The 19974-nt window shown below is 34.5% G+C and overlaps 6 protein-coding genes across 11 annotated transcripts; 2 read left to right on the top strand and 4 right to left on the bottom strand.

Moving 5' to 3' along the window:
- Positions 1–1127: 1127 nt before the first annotated feature.
- LOC128885977 (lysosomal alpha-glucosidase-like) lies at positions 1128–6931 on the bottom strand. The gene is made up of 16 exons (XM_054140441.1): positions 6022–6931; positions 5457–5929; positions 5173–5347; positions 5013–5103; positions 4761–4929; positions 4628–4697; positions 4447–4551; positions 4119–4376; positions 3845–4047; positions 3671–3778; positions 3411–3588; positions 3182–3330; positions 3036–3120; positions 2692–2962; positions 2409–2608; positions 1128–2335 (listed from the first exon to the last, which is right to left on the bottom strand). Exons 1-16 carry the CDS (start codon positions 6451–6453, stop codon positions 2273–2275), a joined length of 3030 nt encoding a protein of 1009 aa, XP_053996416.1. The 5' UTR covers positions 6454–6931; the 3' UTR covers positions 1128–2272.
- Positions 6932–7128: 197 nt separating this feature from the next.
- LOC128885992 (cytosolic Fe-S cluster assembly factor NUBP1 homolog) lies at positions 7129–9536 on the bottom strand. 3 transcript variants are annotated; one of them, XM_054140471.1, is made up of 8 exons: positions 9424–9536; positions 9064–9213; positions 8626–8867; positions 8141–8242; positions 7978–8068; positions 7638–7903; positions 7375–7561; positions 7129–7295 (listed from the first exon to the last, which is right to left on the bottom strand). In XM_054140471.1, exons 2-8 carry the CDS (start codon positions 9095–9097, stop codon positions 7240–7242), a joined length of 978 nt encoding a protein of 325 aa, XP_053996446.1. In that variant the 5' UTR covers positions 9098–9213; positions 9424–9536; the 3' UTR covers positions 7129–7239. The 3 variants fall into 3 exon arrangements, with proteins under 3 accessions (XP_053996446.1, XP_053996447.1, XP_053996448.1); XM_054140472.1 differs by having other exon boundaries at positions 9074–9213; positions 9424–9534; XM_054140473.1 differs by lacking the exons at positions 9064–9213; positions 9424–9536 and adding an exon at positions 9020–9037.
- Positions 8264–11480, top strand: LOC128885988 (tektin-3-like). Its single transcript, XM_054140461.1, has 9 exons — positions 8264–8546; positions 9393–9535; positions 9615–9851; positions 9923–10155; positions 10230–10339; positions 10395–10543; positions 10611–10833; positions 10892–11046; positions 11127–11480. Exons 1-9 carry the CDS (start codon positions 8502–8504, stop codon positions 11335–11337), a joined length of 1506 nt encoding a protein of 501 aa, XP_053996436.1. The 5' UTR covers positions 8264–8501; the 3' UTR covers positions 11338–11480.
- On the bottom strand, positions 11416–12551 carry LOC128885997 (cytochrome c oxidase assembly protein COX11, mitochondrial). Its single transcript, XM_054140484.1, has 3 exons — positions 12135–12551; positions 11752–12075; positions 11416–11644 (listed from the first exon to the last, which is right to left on the bottom strand). Exons 1-3 carry the CDS (start codon positions 12336–12338, stop codon positions 11489–11491), a joined length of 684 nt encoding a protein of 227 aa, XP_053996459.1. The 5' UTR covers positions 12339–12551; the 3' UTR covers positions 11416–11488.
- Positions 12552–12653: 102 nt separating this feature from the next.
- On the top strand, positions 12654–17142 carry LOC128885995 (protein FAM166B-like). 4 transcript variants are annotated; one of them, XM_054140480.1, is made up of 6 exons: positions 12654–12780; positions 12936–13865; positions 15854–15929; positions 15988–16153; positions 16236–16466; positions 16538–17142. In XM_054140480.1, exons 2-6 carry the CDS (start codon positions 13792–13794, stop codon positions 16765–16767), a joined length of 777 nt encoding a protein of 258 aa, XP_053996455.1. In that variant the 5' UTR covers positions 12654–12780; positions 12936–13791; the 3' UTR covers positions 16768–17142. The 4 variants fall into 4 exon arrangements, with proteins under 4 accessions (XP_053996455.1, XP_053996458.1, XP_053996457.1 ...); XM_054140483.1 differs by having other exon boundaries at positions 12686–12780; positions 13692–13865; XM_054140482.1 differs by lacking the exon at positions 12654–12780 and having other exon boundaries at positions 12837–13146; positions 13692–13865.
- A 154-nt stretch (positions 17143–17296) lies between these two features.
- On the bottom strand, positions 17297–19967 carry LOC128885986 (mini-chromosome maintenance complex-binding protein). The gene is made up of 8 exons (XM_054140459.1): positions 19835–19967; positions 19453–19730; positions 18846–19196; positions 18415–18740; positions 18169–18348; positions 17850–18093; positions 17609–17779; positions 17297–17533 (listed from the first exon to the last, which is right to left on the bottom strand). The coding sequence occupies exons 1-8, from the start codon at positions 19839–19841 to the stop codon at positions 17342–17344; spliced, it is 1749 nt and encodes a 582-aa protein (XP_053996434.1). The 5' UTR covers positions 19842–19967; the 3' UTR covers positions 17297–17341.
- Between the last annotated feature and the right edge of the window lie 7 nt (positions 19968–19974).

Genomic DNA, 19974 nt, shown 5'->3' with positions numbered 1-19974 from the left:
GTTTCGATCTATTCAACCGTACGTTCTTTGCCTTTTTAAATTTAGTATAGGAGAAAAAGAGGTATATTTTGGACGTAAAAGTGCGCGAAAAACGGAAAACCATAAGAAACTTCTTGCCATATTTATTAGCGTATATCTATGCATGCGAGTGCACACAGTGTCATTGAAACGTCATTATAATTGCACACTTTAGCGTATAGTTGCTTAGGTTCTTAGACGGTCCTTTACGAAAATTGAAGAGGCTAAACGCGATCCTAGGATTGCCATTTTGTTGCAATTTATTCTTTTAGTTAAATGTTATCGCACTTCGTTCATGTGCGCAGACATGTATCAAGTTGCCAAGAAATGTTAACGTGACGCCATTCATTTTATTTTTTGTCGAAATTGCAAGGAAGCTTATGTTTACAAATATAATTTAGTGAGATTGTGGTGTGTGTCATACACGCCGAAACAAAAATATTATACGCTCTAAACTTTGCAAAGCATTTCTGTGGAACTTGGTACATGTATGAAAAGCGATGCGCGAATTCCGTGTTGTGTTCACGGAATCTTCATTCGTTGTACAGTGAGAATGGAGACTTCGATGCCGAAAGACCTTACCCTCGCTCCGCTTCTATTATAGTTGACATGGTTATTCGTTATCTGACCTCGGTACGCATTCGCGTGTTTTGCCGTATTGTACGTTTAATTGCTCGTACGCGTTGCTCAAATGAAACGCGACATCCTTTAGATAGGTGTAAGTAAATGTGAGCAGACAATAATGAACAAGGTTGCGAGATAGATATATATTAGTCATTGAGAAAAGATATATACAATATATATATATATATACACACACATATATATATATTATATGTATATATATATCCATATACACATTATGAATATACGTTATATTATGTGCGATATGTTTGACGTACGAAAAATTAGAAAAAAATACGTTAATGCGTTTTCTATTATAACGCGTAATATGTTTAATTCGTTAAAAACGTTTTAATTCTGTAGAAGGTTCAGCAGGGTGCTATTTTGTACTGCGCAAACATTTCGAATATTACCTTAACGTCGAAATTTCGAAAATCAAAGTGGACCAGAGGTGGGCAAAATTTTGTTTGATCGGCAAGTTATACTTTTATTTTTTTCGTTGTAGAATACTTTATTCTTTTATTCGTTATTTGAAATTTCTATCTAGATAATCATTTTGTCCGTCTCTGTGTCGAATGTTTTGAATGTTATGTTTGTCGTTTACAACCGGTGTCTTATATATAATCGTGGAACGATGTTTACTGAAATCCAAAGAATAGCAATTTCGTTGTGAAATAGCGGCGAAAAGTTGATGTAGTTTGAGGTTCTCGTCGAATGTACGCAGATGTGTTATGATTTGTTCTATAACGCGTCTGTGACGAGAATTTACGTGGGTAGCCAAGCCTCGACAGAAGTGTGTATCGATGCGAACGGTGACATATTGTTTCGAAATTTATTCGAAAGATCGAAATCTACTCTCCTGTCCAACGCAGAAATGCAAACAAGGGTCGTGGGACATTGAATACAGAATGTAGAATATAGATCGAGGTCAAAGGAGACATCGCGCGCATTCAGTTGTTCGAGGTTGGGACAGAAAAAAGAAGGAACTAAAGACGTGCAAAATTCTCCTCCGGGTAAAAAAAAACATTGAATAACTGATCTATTATTTCGTTTTTTCTCGAGACAGATTTCGATGTTTCGACGACAGCGCTTGAGGTTTTCGAGTTACTTTTAAGTTACGGTGCCAAAGTTAAACAAAGCAAAACAAAAATTCTTGGTCAACGCTGCCAATGTCGCGTGAACGATCGCATTGTATCTATCTGTGTTATCTTTCGCAGTCACTCACGTGGCGATTAGGAACGAGTGTTCCTGAACATTTACGTTAGGCGTTTCCCTTTCGTTCTTTTTCCATTCAACGCATTATCGAAAGATTCAAATTTCTATTTATTGTTTTTCATTAGTGCCATAAATATTGCGTAATCAATGCCGTACTGTATATTGTACTATACGACGAAGCAGTGATTCGAATAAAAAAGATTTTTCTTTATATCAAATATTTATTTTAACGGATAGAAATATGCATATACACGTATATATTGTATATATTGTAGTAACAAAAATTGTATTCGAGACAAATGGAGATTATATTTTATATTATTGCCTCTAAAAAATAACATCCTTGAATCGCGTACATTAGCAGTTTAAAATAGTGTTAAAACAATGTTTTTCACAATCATCAGTCGTTGATTAATTACTTCCAATAAAGTATAAACTTTAGTCTTAGATCCATTTGTAGATTTGTCATGGTCATACACTGAAAAATTTCGTGATAAAATCATCCATGCATCGGTGTTGTAAAAGGAAATGTTAGAGGAAATTTCACTCACACTTTGTTGATCATTATATTCGAAACTTATCTGACGACCGTTCAAAACAACTGTTGAGACCTCGGACGTTACTCCCCATATATATATCACGTCAAGAAGGATCCTCTCGTTATATGTACCTTCCTTAGCTCTAAAATTGGACAGAGTATTGTTCTCGACAGCGAAGGACATCCACAAAAATTGGCCTTTTTTGATCGAGTCTACAAATGATCACCGAAAATAAAAACTGATTTTGCATGTCTTTCATATTAGAATATGACATAAATTAAATAAGTTGGGATACCTAAACTATCTCCGTCATCCCAGTATAATTCTCCTTTTGCCTTCTTATATTTATCCAATGTAATTAATAGCTCGAAACCATTTTTCCTACTGTCCGTTGTAGTTGGACCCGGTTTCTGACCTGGCAAAATAGATCCTCCACGGATCATTAACGGTATGATATCGAGTGGCGCATCTAACGTGGTATATTCGCCACGTGCGAATTCAGCTTTTTTCGTATAAAAATCATACCATAATCCGCGCGGCAAATAAGCCGTTACGTTTACTTCATTCTAACGATAACATATGAAACCATGGATAAGTTTACGAACAAGTCGTTTACGAACGTCACTAGCTGCAACTTACTTCTTTTAAAACTGGAACGATCATCAAAGAACGTCCCCATAGGAACTGCGTGTCGATATCGTACGTGGCTGGGTCATCAAGAAATCTAAAAGGAAAAGAAGTTCTTATAAACACTCTCAAACAGAAATTCTGATTGCAACACCTACTCGAAAAATAATGGCCGCGCTACAGTCTCTCCAAATTTGTGGGCTCGGAAAAATAAAGTGTACAAATACGGTAGAAACCAGTATCGTATTGTAAGAGCACGTCTCGATGATTGCACCACTAATTCACCCATAGCAACTGGATCTTGCTCCTACGCATACATGCATACATAGTATCCAATACAATGTCTGAATATGATTAAAAAATTTTCAAATGAGCAACGATACAAACGGTTGTATCGTCGGAATTATGGTTACGAGAGAAAGGATAGAAAGCACCAAGTTGCATCCAACGATTGCATAACTCAGCTGTTGCATTCCCATTGAATCCGCAGATGTCTGCACCAACCATTGGTATTTGATAAAAATTCATCGATAATATTGCAGGAATACTCATTTTTAAATCGTGCCTAATGAATGATAACGATTAATAAAACGAATCGTTTATTAACGGTTCGGACTGCGCGCGCGCGCGTGTGTACATTTAATTACCATGAAGAATAGATATCCCCTGTCCAGTGGCCAGCATAATATCCGTGTCCTACCCACGTCGATCGTGAAATTATAAATGGTCTTTTTTGTCGAATTTTAGTCAATGCGCTGTGTCAATTTTTGTCCAATTATACGTTTTATTTTAATTGGTAAATTTGATGTTTATATACTTACTAATTTGTAGCTATCGCCTGACTGGTGCCATAGGTATTGTGAAGGTTGTAGTGTGGTCCTATATAGTGTTTAGCATTCATGCATAAAGTTTTCTTCGCGAGTTTGCCTTCGACGACGTTAGGAACGTATTCTGGGTAATCCAAATTGTTTTTCGGACACCCTTCTTTAAGGCCGTCGTAAAAGTTGGAAGGCTCGTTCATATCCTAATGAACACAAAGCATGACATACGAGGTAATATTAATATTTCTATCCTCTATTTATAATAGATACATACGATCCAAGCACCATCGAATGCGAAGGTATCATGCATATTCTTCATCATACGAAAATAATAGTCTTTCGTTTTAGGATTTGTAAAGTCAGGCCATACGGTAGAAACTAAGTTCCAAACTTTGCCCATAAATGGTTGATTAGTTTCTCCATCCTTTACGAATATATCTTCTTTCAGACCCTCGACATACGGCGTGTAAGTTCCGTTACTATCAAAACCAGATATACCAGCGTCGATTAAGGGAATGTAATGCATTCCTCTCTGTAATACATAGCTTATTATAAGATACATTAAATGGCATTGGTTAAAAACGTATGCAATAGTTACATACAGAATGCATTTCATTCACGAATTGTGGCAGATCTTTGAACTTATCCGTATTGTACGTAAAATCGTCATTTTTATCCATGTAATCTAAATCGTTCCATTGAGTGTCCTGAATGTAATACAATTTCGTTAATTTCATGCATTAATGGGTTTTAAATCGAGTAAATAATTTATACAGATATTACAAATGGAATTCCTGCTGCTATAGTTCTGTTCCATACTTGTTTCGTTTTTTCTAAAGTTCCGTATCCGTATCTGCATTATTACAAAATTATTTAAAAAACGGAGTTATTCTTTACGATATTGTAACGTTCATACCTGCATAAATGAAAACCTAAGGACCAATAGGGAGGGAGAAAAGGTTTGCCCACTATTTCAGAGTACTGTTTTATAACATCTGTTGGTGTTGGTCCCAAAAAGAAATATATATCGAAAATACCACCAATAGTTCGAAATGTAATACCAGGCGATGGCTGCAGTATTACATCTGAAAATGGCAAACGTTCAAATAAATACTCATGGACACATTTAGACCGTGGACTACTGAAAAGTGATTTAAAAAATGAGTACCCATAGCGTTACTGTTAAGGAACAGAACTCCGTGAGATTTCCCGGAATCTTCCATTATCAAGTAAAAAGGATGAGTTCCATATAAATTTGCCTAGATTTGAAAAATTATTCCATGTATGAAGCAAACAAACTTGAAATAAGTTTAAGCATATCTACATACATTTTCTATCGGCGGTTGATCTTTATTAAAAAAGGTAAAAGATTGCCAATTGGTATTTAATTTTAAGTTTGTCTGATGCTCGCCGATACCGTAAATATTATGAGACGGCAAAAGAGCACTTATTTGCAACAATTGATCAGCAAATATGAAACCTCCGATATCGATAGAGTCAAATCTGAATGTAAAAAGAAAGCATTAATATTTTATGAAGCGATCGATGTACGTTCTTTATTATTGTAATTTATATATGTCCAAAATTTAAATTTACTTTAAACGGTACTCACATCACTGTGTCACCGTCGGTCCTATATACTTTAAAACCTGGTTTGGCATTATCAGTATCTAATTTATACTTTGTATTAGTATTTCTTTGAGAAAATAGTTTAGAGTTGGTCCTGATAGGCCATGGTGGTTCGTATCGTTGTTTTAAGGCGTCGCTTATTTTTAAACGCATTATTGATTCATCTATACTGGTAGTTTCTACTTTAATAAGAGGTAGATCATTTTTATAAAAGGAATTTCCTGTTTGTTTAAGAAACCCTGAAAAATCATTCCCATCTTTGCTAAAATTTTCATACTTATATATACTCCAATTCTTTGGATAATAGCAATATGGAACTTTCAAAGGAACCTGTTGAGAAGTTAATTTCTGTTTGGAGACAGGTTTCCAGCAACACCCTCTTTGCATGCAAGATGATTCCGATATTCCATTTTCAGGATGGCAATCGAAACGTAATATTTCCGGAACATTATTGCACTATTTGTAACAGAAGAAAAGATATCATAAATAATGAATAAAAATTACTATGAAAATACTGGACATTCTTAAGTGTTTACATTGTTACTTACTTGCATAGTTTTGGGTGCTTGAAATACAGCATCGATGAATGTTACATCGTACTTATATCTTTCGTTAATAATTATATCATTGGAGGGATCAATTAATTCATAGTTGCTATTTTGAGAACTTTCATTGTCATTGTCAAAATTTATGTTTATCTCACATACCTCGACAACAACATACTTAGCCTGTCTTATAAACAATAATAAAGCACAGAACAAACTAATAATTAACGTTAATCTCAAGAAATCACATGGCAATATGTATTTTAAATATAAGTTTAGAGGTATATTTTTCGTTAGATGCTGCTTTTTTTCGTTTGCATCAACTTTTCTTGACATATTTGCTTTTAGAAATTCTGTCCCTGAATCATTCTTTGATAGGGACGACTTCCCCAAATTGGTTTTGTTAATCAAATGATTCATTCCTTTATCAATCATTCTGATATATCTTGTGTTTTTTGCTTGTAAACAAATTATCTTTGGTCCGAATATTTCGTCGACTGAAAACACTGTACTGATAAAAGAAGTAAAATTAAACGACCATGACGAAACTATAAGTAGCTACATACTAATGGCTACTAAAGAATACAAAATGTTAGCAGCTATCAGAACAAAGAAACATAAAGTTTTGTTGTTTTCACTACGCAATGACTCATACTATAACCTTAATGCTGCACACGAAACACAATAGTATTTAAAATAAAGAATAATTTATATCATATTCTTATACATTTTATGCGTGTTTCAATGTTTTATAGAGCAAATTCACTTTTAGATTATCTCCAAATTAAAGTGAAGGTGAGATTTTTGTTTATCTTAACACGATTAACGTACGATTTTCCGTTAGATGTTTGGAAACAAAAACAAAAAATATAAATACATGTCGAATGGAGTAACCAACTCTTTTTTCGAAGTCGGTAAAAAGACTATCTCGTTTTGTAATAAAAATATAGAAAGGGTTTGTTAAAAAGCAAAGTAATTTGATTTATCAACGGGTTTTATTCTTATCTTTGACGATCAACGCATTTTTGAACAACTATTCCATACATACACCTTGTATACATATATATGTATATTATGTTGATACATAGGATGCTGTCATTAAGAAAGCAATTAAAACAAACGCATTTATTAAATTTATAAAAGGAAACTAAATTTTTACACTTCTTTATACACCGCTTTAATATATATTTATATTGTTTTAGAATAGAGATTACATTTATATCACGTTGAATTGACTTGGAAATTTTCATTCCGTTCTTCGCATTTTTCCACGATTTCTGAAATGAAACGTTAAAAGTCAAATTTGCTTAATGCAGAACGCAAATAAATACGTAAGATTCGTGAAAAAACACTTACTTTGAACAATCTCTTGTAATTTGAATATGGTCGGCGATTCCGGAACTTCAGTTAAAAAATTTTTACCCTCATCGCAACATCTAGTTAAAAGTGGATCTAACGGCAAAGAACCAAGAAATTCTACATTTAATTGTTTGGCCATTGCACGGCCACCACCTGTTGATGCGGGAAATATCTCGACAGCGTTCTATATAAAAATGATTTCGTATAAATAACAATTCGTAATATGGTTCGATTGATTCGACATCGTCCTCGATACTTGCCTTACATTTAGGACAAACAAAAATACTCATATTTTCAATAACACCTAATATTGGAATGTTTACTTTTCTACAAAAATCAATCTCTTTTCTCACATCCAATAGAGCAACTTGTTGTGGAGTTGTTACAATTATTGCTCCCGTAATACCAGCATCTTTAAGATAAGATGTAACTGACAAATGTTCATCCGAGGTACCAGGAGGTGTATCCAAAATCAGATAATCTAAACTACCCCAATCAACTTCTGATAAAAATTGCCTAATCATTCCTAAAATTAACAAGACATATAACAAGATATGTATAAAATTTATAGGTAAAGAAAAAGAGAAATTAAAAAAATACCATTCTTTTTTGGTCCTCTCCATATCACTGCATCATTAGGACTAGCAAGTAAAAATCCAATGGACATTAAGGACAAGTTGTCCTCTACATACTGTAAGAATAGATTTTAATTAAATATCACATTGTTTATACAAAACAATTTGTACTTATAGAAAATACTTACTACTGGTGACCATCCTGATCCACTTTGATGAACTTGTTCCCCTAGCACACCTAACACCCTTGGTTGAGATGGCCCACAAATGTCAATATCCAGTACTGCAACCTATAACATTTATTGTTAAATTGTTCATTACAATTGGAAATGTACAGTGTTAATTTTTATTATATAGTAGGAAATATTTTCTTTCTCTCTCTATATATATATGAGATTAGACATTAGGGCATTGAAGATTTGAGAGAATCAATAATGAACTGGTACAACCTGATACGATATATATAGCTTTATAGACATATATAAGGATTTCCTTTCAACAACTACATTACAGACCAGAACCAGCTACTCGAAGTCACTACCCATTACTATGTACATAGAAAACAACATGAACATTCTTGGTATGGGAAAAAGGGTAAGTTTTTCTATCATATTTTTATGATGATCATCAAGATGTTTGTCATGTATTATTTGTATCAGCGAATAATACGTACATTTATATCAGGATTGGTTGCTGCTAAAGATCTGGACAGTAATGATGTTACAGTACTTTTCCCAACTCCACCTTTACCAGATAATATTAATATTTTATTTTTGACTGTAGAGAGTCTTTCCTTAACAAGAGCTATGCCAGGATCTGGTTGTTTCGTAGCACCAGATGCACATAGTATCTGATTTGGACATCCTGCACACATAGATGCTTTGCCTGCATCTTCGCTCGTAGTACCAGGGCAATCTAAAAAGATACATACTCTAATTGCATAATATACAACAACATAACCTCATGCTCGAAGTATAAACATGACATATCAATAAGGAAACAATGATTCTTTAGAAACTTTAATTTGTAATTAAGCCTAATCTTTGGAGTTAAAATACTGCAATTACTTTATTTGATAGTTGGTAAAATTATACAAAAAATTTAGCCGCACATGCACTTACGTTGCGGTGCATCGGTAGGTACATCTGCCATGTTGAATTTAAATGAGCATCACAGATCTTTTTGCAATCCCTTGTCCCTTGATAAGATGTTTCTTATCAAACATCATCACTCCCAGCCTCTTTTTATCGTGAATAAAATGCTAATAAATGAAACCAAAACTTTATATTTCAGTTATTTAAAATACAAATACAATTCGACAACATGCATTTCTGCAGTACAAATTATTTTATATATAAAAATTGATCACTTTTCTCTACTTTATTCTTGTCAACAAATGTTGTAAAGTATTACTGCATCTCTTGTATGACAAATCTGTAGCAATTGCAACCATGGAGTACAAGTAACTTACCAATATCTTGCATCGAACCTGTTGCACATTATGGGAGAGACTACAACAGTACAAGTAATTTAATACCCTGGCGTCCTAATATGGGATATGAAAATGTTGAAGTTATTCCCTTGTAAGTTCTCTCTAGTTTAATTACCATTTATTTATCGTTTTATATTTTGGAACTTGTTACATTATCAATGGTTATTTAGAGCTACAAGATCAATATCAAACTATGCATTTGATGCTGTAAATCCTATAAATTCATTGAAGTTCCCGAATATAGTAACAGGATATCGACGAAATCCTGTGCATGCCGCAAAAACTGCTCTTCATACGCGATATACACCCAACGAATGGTTTCAGAAACAGGTGAAATATTATAACGAAGCAGACTCTTGTAGACATTTTTCAGAAAGAATACGAAATGATGCTGTACGGATTATTAGGTGTGTGCCATGTTGTACATTAAACTCTTCCTTTACTGTAAACGCATAATGCTAAACAATTCCTTTATCAGAGATGCTGAAGAAAAAGTGCAACATAGACAGTATGATACGGGTAGACGACTTGGCGAAAGAATAAACGACGTCAGTTTTTGGCGAAACGAAGTAGCATCGGAATTAGAAAGATTGCTTCACGAAATTGAAAGACTCCAAGATTGTCGATCTGTTTTAGAAAAAGCAATTAGAGATATCGAGGGTCCATTGCATATTGCAGAGGAATGTCTTTATCATAGAGAAGCTAGGAAGGGTGATGATCGATCTAATGTAGAAATGTGAAATTCAACGTTTACAATATCCTTATAAATTTCTTTCATCATACAGGTACAGAACTTGTGCATGACGATTCGGAGAAATGTTTACTCAGTGAAATAGAAATCCTACGACAGAATAGGAAAAAATTGGAGATTTGTTTGGATAGATGTAAGGAGCAGGTAAAGTTAATTTAAAAAAATGTATTTATCAAAATTTACTCAATTTTATTTGCAGTTACGAGATTGCAGAGGCTCTCAAAATCAGTTGGAATTAGATTTAAAAAATAAAGAAAATGCATTAGGAATCGATGCAATGTGCCATCAATTAAATAATTACAGTCATGGATTACAGTACTATTCTGACATCGAAAAATATGACTCATGGTACATTAAATTTTCGATGTTCCATCCGATCGTTATCGCAAGAAACAGAATTTATGCGTTTTGTTAGTGTTTCAGAACAGGAAACATGGGCAGATGCGGCAAATCGTATAGTTCAGAAGTCTCAAACAGAGAGAAACAAATCTTGTCAGTTGAGGACAAATGCGGAAGCTCTCATAAGTAAAGTTGCACAAGAAATGTGGGATGCATGGAGCAACACAAACAATGCTTTAACGCATCGATCTTCCGAATTACTCGAAGCTAAAACTAAACTTCAACAGCATTTACAAAAGGTAGAAGTGATTGTATCGTACACCTTCAAACGCTGAAACAATTTGTTATTCGTTTTAGGTTCAACAAGAAATATTTGACGTGGAGAAGAACTTGGAGTTAATGCGTAAAGCTATTGCAGATAAAAGTCATGTACTCAAAGTAGCACATACTAGATTAGAAGCTAGAATGCATCGTCCAGACTTGGAACTTTGCCGTGATTATGCTCATATAAGGTTAGTTTTAACAAATTTAAAGTATCTTAAAATAAGACACCCGTATATTTTGCTTATCTTCGTTGGTCCTTCTTATCCAGCCTTCAACACGAAATTGACGACATAAAGCATCAAGTGGAGAGAATGCACAAGGCATTGCGAGAGTTAGAGAATCAGCATCAAAAATTATTACGAACGCGAACAACGTTGGAGCACGATCTTGTGCTTAAGATCGACGCGATGTATATCGATCGAGAAAAAGTTTTTGGTCTTAGACGGGCTTATCCAATTAATGCTCTTTTTAGGTTTTAATGTCTCCTTTTGCTAACTATTTTATTGAAATGCACTCCTAAAGAAATTTAGGCAAAGTGATATTTCAAGTTACAAGTGTTAAATAGATATTAAGCATTTGTTTATCGATAATATTCTGTACATCATTTAAAAGTTAACTTATTCGTTACAGTTATGATACATGTTTCTTTGCATAATTTGGTATAGGTATCTTCACTTGTTCTTTGGCTTCAAAGAACGTGTACGAAAGTATGATTTCATCTACATTCTCCATTTTAGGATCTTGGGCAAATTGTGGATCTATGTAGAAAAACACTGGCATGTCAACCTTTAACATAATAAATAACATTACCTTATCGAATGTAATCATCTTTTATAAATACTATAATAATTTCTTATGTATATAAAGTTTCATGTAATTATTGGTAAACTTACTTCTTCGTGTGGATTAAGTTGTTGTTCTTCAAAACAAAAACACTGTATTTTATTGAAATACTGTCCTGCATCATATGGGACCACATTATAAGTTGATATACCTGTAATCGGTACGTCCAATGGATTCTTAGCAGTATAAAATGCTAAAGCAGTTTCACCAGGTAAAACTTTTATATGATTTTGCTGAGGTTTAAAGTTCCATTGCATTGTAGCTGCAGTGTCTGCATTAAATGCAACTTTTATTACTCTATCCTTAATGGGTTGCATAGTGCTAACTTTATCAGCATCATGACCAACGGATACCGTCCCACCAAAACTGTATGCCTGTTACAGAAATGATTTGTTATATTTTCTGTAATAATATTTCTAGACAATTGTATTACCTGACAAAATATTCTGTATAACGGCACCGCAGCATAACTTAATCCAAGGACCAGTACACTAAATCCACTCCAATATAAACGCGAAGAACGAATATTTTTATCATGAGCAGACTCATAATGACGATTGTACAAGATCTTAGACACGTTAGTATGTATTTGTTTTGCGTGAACGCCTAATAATTTGTTATAAACATTAAAATACATTTCGTCTTCTTTACGTCGACCTAACCTAACAGCGACCGGTTTGAAATTTATATTGTCAATCTATCTTGAAATGAGTTTATCGTAAGTTAATCGCGTTGATTAGAAATAATTAAATACCCATACATTTTGTTGATTACCAGTTAAAAATATTGACTCCTATAAACTATATAATGATGCAATGGAAGCGACCATTTTGATCGGGCGCTGCCATTGCCATCTATTTCAAAATCAAAAAGTTGAAACTAATTTATATGCATAATGATATGGTAGCAGCAGAACTCGAAACTCCTAGAGATTCGCAATCTTCTACTTTGGAAAACATTGGTTCACAAGAATGCACGGAAAGACGTGATTTACATAAAAATTAAACGAAAGAATGGATAGATTATTTATATGTATCACAAAAGTTTATCGAAGAGAACACGATACGTGCGGTTGAAAGGTATAAATTATTTAGATACATGTTTGCAACAGACATTTTATTCGGTAATGTATGTACAGTAAAGAAATCTCGTATTAATCAAACAAATCCACGCGAGATTTCTTAAAGAATGGTCATCGTGCATTCACCCCCCACCCATATCGATTTTTTCGTAGGTAACGGAGTCGTGTTACTCCTAGGAGACCATTGCCTCGAACCAAAGCAAATCGTATACAGTTATCGATGCAACGTGAAACAAACGGCAAAGTATCGCAGGCCACGTTCGTAACTATAGAATAAAAAAGAAAATCAAGAAAGCTGAAAAGAGATGAATAAGTGACCGGATAGCCTCGATGCTTTGATGCTTCCCGTTACGATTACAAAGTGGTTCGTGTAGTGCTTCTTTGATACGTGAAATCATTTCAATTTACCGCATACACGTTTCTCAAATTATAAATCTTGCGTCATTTTATTCGCAAAGATTCTTACAAATAATAAAGCATCCCCCTCGATGCGTCGCGATTCATACATAGTTTCTCTAGATCCAGAAGCGCTGATTCTTTCGAGGCACAAAAGAACAATTGTTTGTCGCTTACTGCCTATCTTTGGCTCCATGCGAGTTCCTTGAGGGTTAGGGGAAAGAACGATTAACTCGAAAACGCAGTAGGGGCGCATGTCTTTGATCAAACATGTTATGTATCTCCCGTCCGACTATATACGGTTTTATTTCACTGGCGCTTCGAACTTGGCCGTCCGTAACATTTCCTTCGACACTTCGCTTCGCGTTGTTACACGAACAGTAGGATACGTGTTAACGTCACGTTTAGAACACTTTCATCTTTCCCCTTGGTAATCTTAAAATCCGTTTTTTTAATAGTTAGATTCGAAATAGCGCGCACACACACACACACACGATCTGTAATTAAACAAAGTTTAAAGATATTCAGAGGAACCGGCGGGAAAATGAAGACTCCAGTGGAAGGAACGACGTTACTCGACGCTATATCGTGATACAGCAATTTATGAGAGAAAATGGTCTTCGATCCAGTCGCTGAAGAACAGAGGAAACGCTTTTTTAGACAAAATTATGGCGCTCATTTACCTGGGTAAGTAGTATTTGCTTTAACATCGTTTAGCAAAGTTAAAGTTAAAGTTCCTACATTCGATAATAAAATATAATACAAGTACAACATATATTTAAGATAATTTATATAGACGTTTATATGTAATTGTTAAAAAACTAGTACAGTTCAAGAAAGTTAATGGTGTTCTGCGCCACGTGTTACACAAGTAGGACTGCGGCCTCAGTCATTATCTTGTATCCGTTTACGTATCACTCGTTTCATTTCTAGCAATGTTTAATTAACAAAGCGTACACGGTAAATGAGAAGTTTGATTCAATTTATGCGTCCAAGACCTTTGCCGTCGCATTGTATTAAACGGTTTAATTGAATTTGCAACGCTTTATGTTCACGCTAATCGTTCTCTAATTTATATCTCGTTGCATAACACGCGTACGTTGCTTGGGTGCAGCGCACGAAAATCGTACCTTGAAAACAAAATATCCTTTCGAAAAAACAGACCTGGCCACATATAATACTTTCGATTCGCGGATGAATAAAGTTTTACATAAGGGAATAAATATTTATTCGTTATGTAAACACCGTTACATGAAAGTTTTTTTTTTTTAAAATACCAGTTACGTCGTATTACGAAGCACTTTGATTCTCACAAATGAATGTTATGAATGCGTGCTTATGTTCCCATTTCAAATAAAATTTGCCCAGGTCTGACGACAAGTACCAGCGACCTCGATTCGTCGAGTTTTGCCCTCGTGAGGCGATGGTATCGGTCGTATAAATTTGTCGTCGTTGAATTTTAATTGGTCCTCGTGTTTGAACGTTAAGTACGAGAAAGTCGGCATGTATATAGGTAAGAGCGCCGCGGGTCTATTCAACTATACAAATGTAACCGTAATGTACACGCGCGACAACAGTCGATGAAAGAAAGCTTTTTTCACTTTTACTATTATTCCAAAGACTACCGAGAGATTATTGAACCGTGGCGTTTTTTCAGATGCTTCTCATTCATCTGGATGCACTGACATTTATAATTAACCAGAAAGAACTTGGACTGAGTAATTATTTCATTTGGATTCGTTGATACGTTTCTAAGCACTTTTAAGTTATAATTATCGAAACAAATCGCTGGTTGGAGAGTACCATACTCCCTTTAAAGTTAATTACACGACGAAACTGGTACCGATCCTGGTACCAAAACGCTTTACACTGTGATTCCACCACGCGAGGAAATCACGCACAAAACCTACCATTTGTGTCGGTGAATTTATCTATTTGCGCTCTTATCGATCGATTCGGGCGAGAAACTTTGGCGTGAAGGTAAATTCTGTAAGATAATGTCGATCCGTACTGGATTAAAGACTTACAGCGAGTAAGTTTGGTACTTGAACACTGTACAATTTGACTTTTTCCACGATGAAAGTTTATATAAATTTCATTCATAATGTTTCTGGTAAAATAAGACGTTACTGTAACATTCGTACACTTGGTTGTACACTCAGAGAACTCTTGGCGAAAGGTGATTCGATTCTACGCTGGACGATCTTACGAGATTACAAGATCAGTGTCAAGGCGTTGACATAAATCTCGTTATTGTGAGACCGTGATGGACCCATATAAGATTACTCGGTTACCAGCGCGAAAAAAAATGCCACGTGCAATTGTTACCTCTCCTGTAAAACTCTATCTCTCTATATAATTGTTTACACGATTTACTGGGTCACCGGTAGTCCATTTTTACGGTCCTGTGACTACATTGTTTTAGAAAGCTGTTCCTTTCGATCAAGCAAAGTTCGACCATCCGCGACAAAACGGAAATGATTAAAGTCGTAGGTATGCATTGTACGCACATCAGAGTTGGCCGGTGATTACTCTGCGATTACATTTGCAATAATCACTCGCTATTCACATTGATCTAACTAAACGAAAGAAAAAGGAACTATAACGTGAAATAAAATAATAACAGCTCGATATATTGGCCAAATAAATCTTCCATGTTCATATTATTCGTTTAGCTACACTGGACACTGTCCCACCCTCAAGTTTCGAGTTGGAAAGCGATTTGGAGCGAGTACGGAAGAAATCATGAAGGTAAAAGCGATCGAAATATCCAGCATCAATATTTTATCACGAGTATTACTTCACGCAGGAATTACTTGAAAAGAAAATCCTGAAAACGGGACCTTACAGGCCAAATTCCAGCAGGGACGTACACGGAAACGGATCGATTCCTTGTGGAAAGGATGATATCAGAAGGGACTGGAAAACTGATGCACAGTTATTTAAATCGCCGCCGTATATATTGGGATACACGGGTAAAGGACTTGAAACAAATGAAATAGTTTGGATTGTCGTATAGCCACAATAAACAACATCGTCTTTATCGTTCATTTATAGGATACATTCCTGGATTTAATAGCTGTTATGGTCTATCCTTTATTAAAGCCGTGGAAGAAGGTGCCAGGGAATGGCGTGAAAATCAAAACAAATTGAGAGCAAGAGAACGCAGAGATGCCATGAAAGCTCAAGCTGAAAGATGCGATCCCAGAAATCTTTTATCTCGAGCGAGAGCAGACAACGTGGCCATCGAGATTGATCACGATCATGATCGAAATCGTACCACTTTTCGTACGTGTGCACATAAATAAAATTTAATGTATTTCAGAAAATAATACTGTTTTTATAATCAATTATTGCAGATTACGAAATCTCCCCTGAGAGACCACCGATCGTGGGTTATACAGGCCACATTCCGGGAGCAAAGGGAGAGGTAGCACTGTCGAAAAGGTACGGCCAAGCCGCAAGAAAAGGACTAGAATTAATACGAAAAGAACGCGAAGAAAGACTTAGCAAACTACGAACTGCGGCCACGGTGCAGAAAGCTTTAAACGATGCTAACGTTTATGAAACTGAACACACGCGAACGTAAGTTTGATCAAAGATTCGATTCGGAATTCTATACGATGTGCAAAGAAACCGTGTGACCTTTAAATAACGACAATCCTAAATAACAACGAAAATGTTTCGACGCTGAATATGTAAAATATTGCTATCCCTAATTTATTTTCATCTTTATATTGACGACGGATGACTCGAAATAAAAAGAATTAAAAGTGCTGAACTTTTTAATGTCGATTCAAATAAAATCGTCCGCAATATTTCTTGAAAATATTTCTGGTCGGAAATATTTCGAACAAGAACGAACAAGTAACAATCTGCTATTTCCATTTTCAAATGAAGTGGAATTTAGCGTATGTATAAATATTAATGTATATCGATAGACGTTACAACCACTCTTGTAACGCTTTAGTACAGTGTAGTAAAGCTTTTGGTAGTCGTAGTTTGTTTCCTATTTCGTAAATTGATGCATTGATTAGAGATCGACGTAAAAAGGTAAAAAGGTAGTCTTTAATTTAAATATTACTTATTAAGATGGATAAAAGAATAACAAACTTCCATACAAATGTATAAAAATATAATAAAAGAGTATATTTAACATATATTTATTTCTTCTCTGGTAATCTATTCAATCTTTGTGCTTCCATTTCAACAGCTTTTTTCCAGTAGTCCGTAGATAATGTGTTTAATCCATTCGACAACGATAATAATCTAGCCAGGATCATTAATCCGTGTAAATGATCGACATTTACATTTTTATTTGTCTGCCTCATTTTTACGAAATCACTTTGTATTTCCTGTAAAAGAAGAGTAAAGTGATATAATCGTATAAAACAATATTATATTAGTATACGAAATGCAACATGTCTTACATTTACGATATCTTCGTTAAATTCAAACTTCACATTTTTTACATGTTTTAAATACTGACGAATATTTGTTAATCGGTTTCCATCTTTTAAATATTGTTTCGCGATTTCCAATACTCGGGGATAAAGATTTTCCGACTCTGCGTCTATCTTCAAAGCGACTTGAGTCTGACACTAAAATACAAATGCATAAATAGATTATTTAAATAAAGATAATTCGATTCTTTTACGAATTTTTACGCACAGGAATGAACGACTTCGTTTCTGATAATATTAAAACCGGGATGTCCGTGTCGTACTCCATTTTATAAAATTTGAAGTCATACGTCACTTTCTGAAAATTAATTAAATCGCAAATTGTACTATAATTTTCTCGCCCGGCTTGCGAAACTTGACCAGTGGTTAATCCTGTCTCGTCTATTACTAGATGAGTATTGTCGCTAAGTTGAAGCATGCCGCTCGTTAGTCTATTGCAGTCGTAGTCTTTCCTACGAACAAATATATAAACGTGTCATAATTATATTTTTAATATAATTTTATATAGAAATATTACGTTCACTTACTTTGGGGATAGAGTGAAGTCGTTTAAATTTTCCAAAGTTACTTCTAGTAAATGACTTTTTTCAATAAATAGTGATAAAAATGAATACAAATCTTTCGTAAATGTATTGTATTTGGTAAAAGGAAAATGTGTGATGTTTAATGGGTAAGTACCAAGACATAAACAATCTTTCCTCAAATAGCTGAAAAGCAAATATTTTCGACAACTCAATGATCAATTTTTCTATGAAAATAATCTATGTACATACATTGTAGAGAGTAAATGACTAATTAAATAGTCGGCAGCTAGGTGGTCTCCAAAGAGAAGCTGACTTAATACTAGATGAAGATCGCTTCTTATCAATTGTGCTTTAGACATTATTTCTGGAGCATTTTCAATTTCCTGTTTAGATAGATGAATTACTTTTACAGCATGTAACCGAGGAATGAGAGAAGCAGGTGGATGCTGAATGCTCATTTCAGCTTCCGTCATAGTCTCGTCGACATCGTGAATAGTACTTAGAAGAGGATCCAAAGAAATAAAACCTATTATTTCGATAACTTCGTTTAATTTTAAAGCTGTATCCTCGTATATCTGCAAATAAACACATACCTAAATATATTAAAGAGATTTTCTTATAAGATTTACGTATTATGAATGTACTATTCTAAAAATAAAAGTAAAAAAGTATTTAATAACCTTCACGATGCAAGCTTTACCGTCATCCATAGGAATTGGAAAGTTCAATATGTATTCCTTTGAAAATATATTTTGCTGCTTAGTATCTTGTTCGGTAGTATCCATTTCATTGCTATCTTCATTCGACAAAAGTTTTTCCCTTTTTCTAATTGATTCAGAGCAATCCATGCTTTCGCAGTTGTTATCATCTAGATTTCTTTTATGAGTGCTGGCTGCCTTTGTACTTTGACAGTAAGAATGTTTATACTTTTCCTTTGCCCAATCATTTAGACCAGGTGTTGATATAACAACACAAGTATGTCTTTCCATATTCTGAGTTTTATCAGAGTCTAATAGGATCTCTTCGTGTGGCTAATAACATTATTAATAACATTAACATTCAAATAAAACAAAACATATTAGTTATAAAATGTTTATGCTATAAACTAAACATTGTTGGTAGTTTTATACGTGAGATCAACTGTTCTTCTCGTATCTCACACCTGGAACTACCAGAAATTTTTACTATAGGCCTCTAACATCGATCCGGAATGTCAATAAAATTTTAACATGGATAAAACGATGTACCAAGAGGCCGTAAAAAGCAATATTTCAATTATATAATTACCAGGCATTGGACAGTGTCTGTGTACATGCCACATCTAACTTCAAGAACTTCTGTTTCATTATTTTTTACTTCGTATTGTTGAAAATAATATTCAGGATTACGCATGTCTTGAACCATTCCTCTAAACCGAACCAATTGTCGATCTGTAAAGTTATCTAAGGGTGCATTGTTTATTAAAGGGATTTCCTTTAACGCATCCGTATTTTCCAAAATTATATTACACTCGGCTTTGTTTGCAATAACGTGAACAGGAGTCCATTCGGATATTCTAAGAGGTGCTGGAACAAAATAAATACCATCTGCTGTATTTACCTATTTTAACTTCATTCACCCTAATTCAAATCATTATTACATAGTTTATTAAAAAAAGAAATTCACTTACACTTCATTGTATCTACATACAACAACCTCTAAATAAATATTTATTGCATACAGGAATATGGTAAAAGCGCGCGAAAGTATAGGTTAGTAACAGTGGCGCCATAGGTGGCAAAACGCCCAAGTTTTTAGTGACAATAGTTC

Source organism: Hylaeus anthracinus, unplaced genomic scaffold, assembly GCF_026225885.1.
Source record: "Hylaeus anthracinus isolate JK02 unplaced genomic scaffold, UHH_iyHylAnth1.0_haploid 11982, whole genome shotgun sequence".
Classification (NCBI taxonomy): domain Eukaryota; kingdom Metazoa; phylum Arthropoda; class Insecta; order Hymenoptera; family Colletidae; genus Hylaeus; species Hylaeus anthracinus.
The sequence above is the reverse complement of the archived record's forward strand: the minus strand, read 5'-3'. Positions and strand labels throughout refer to the sequence as shown.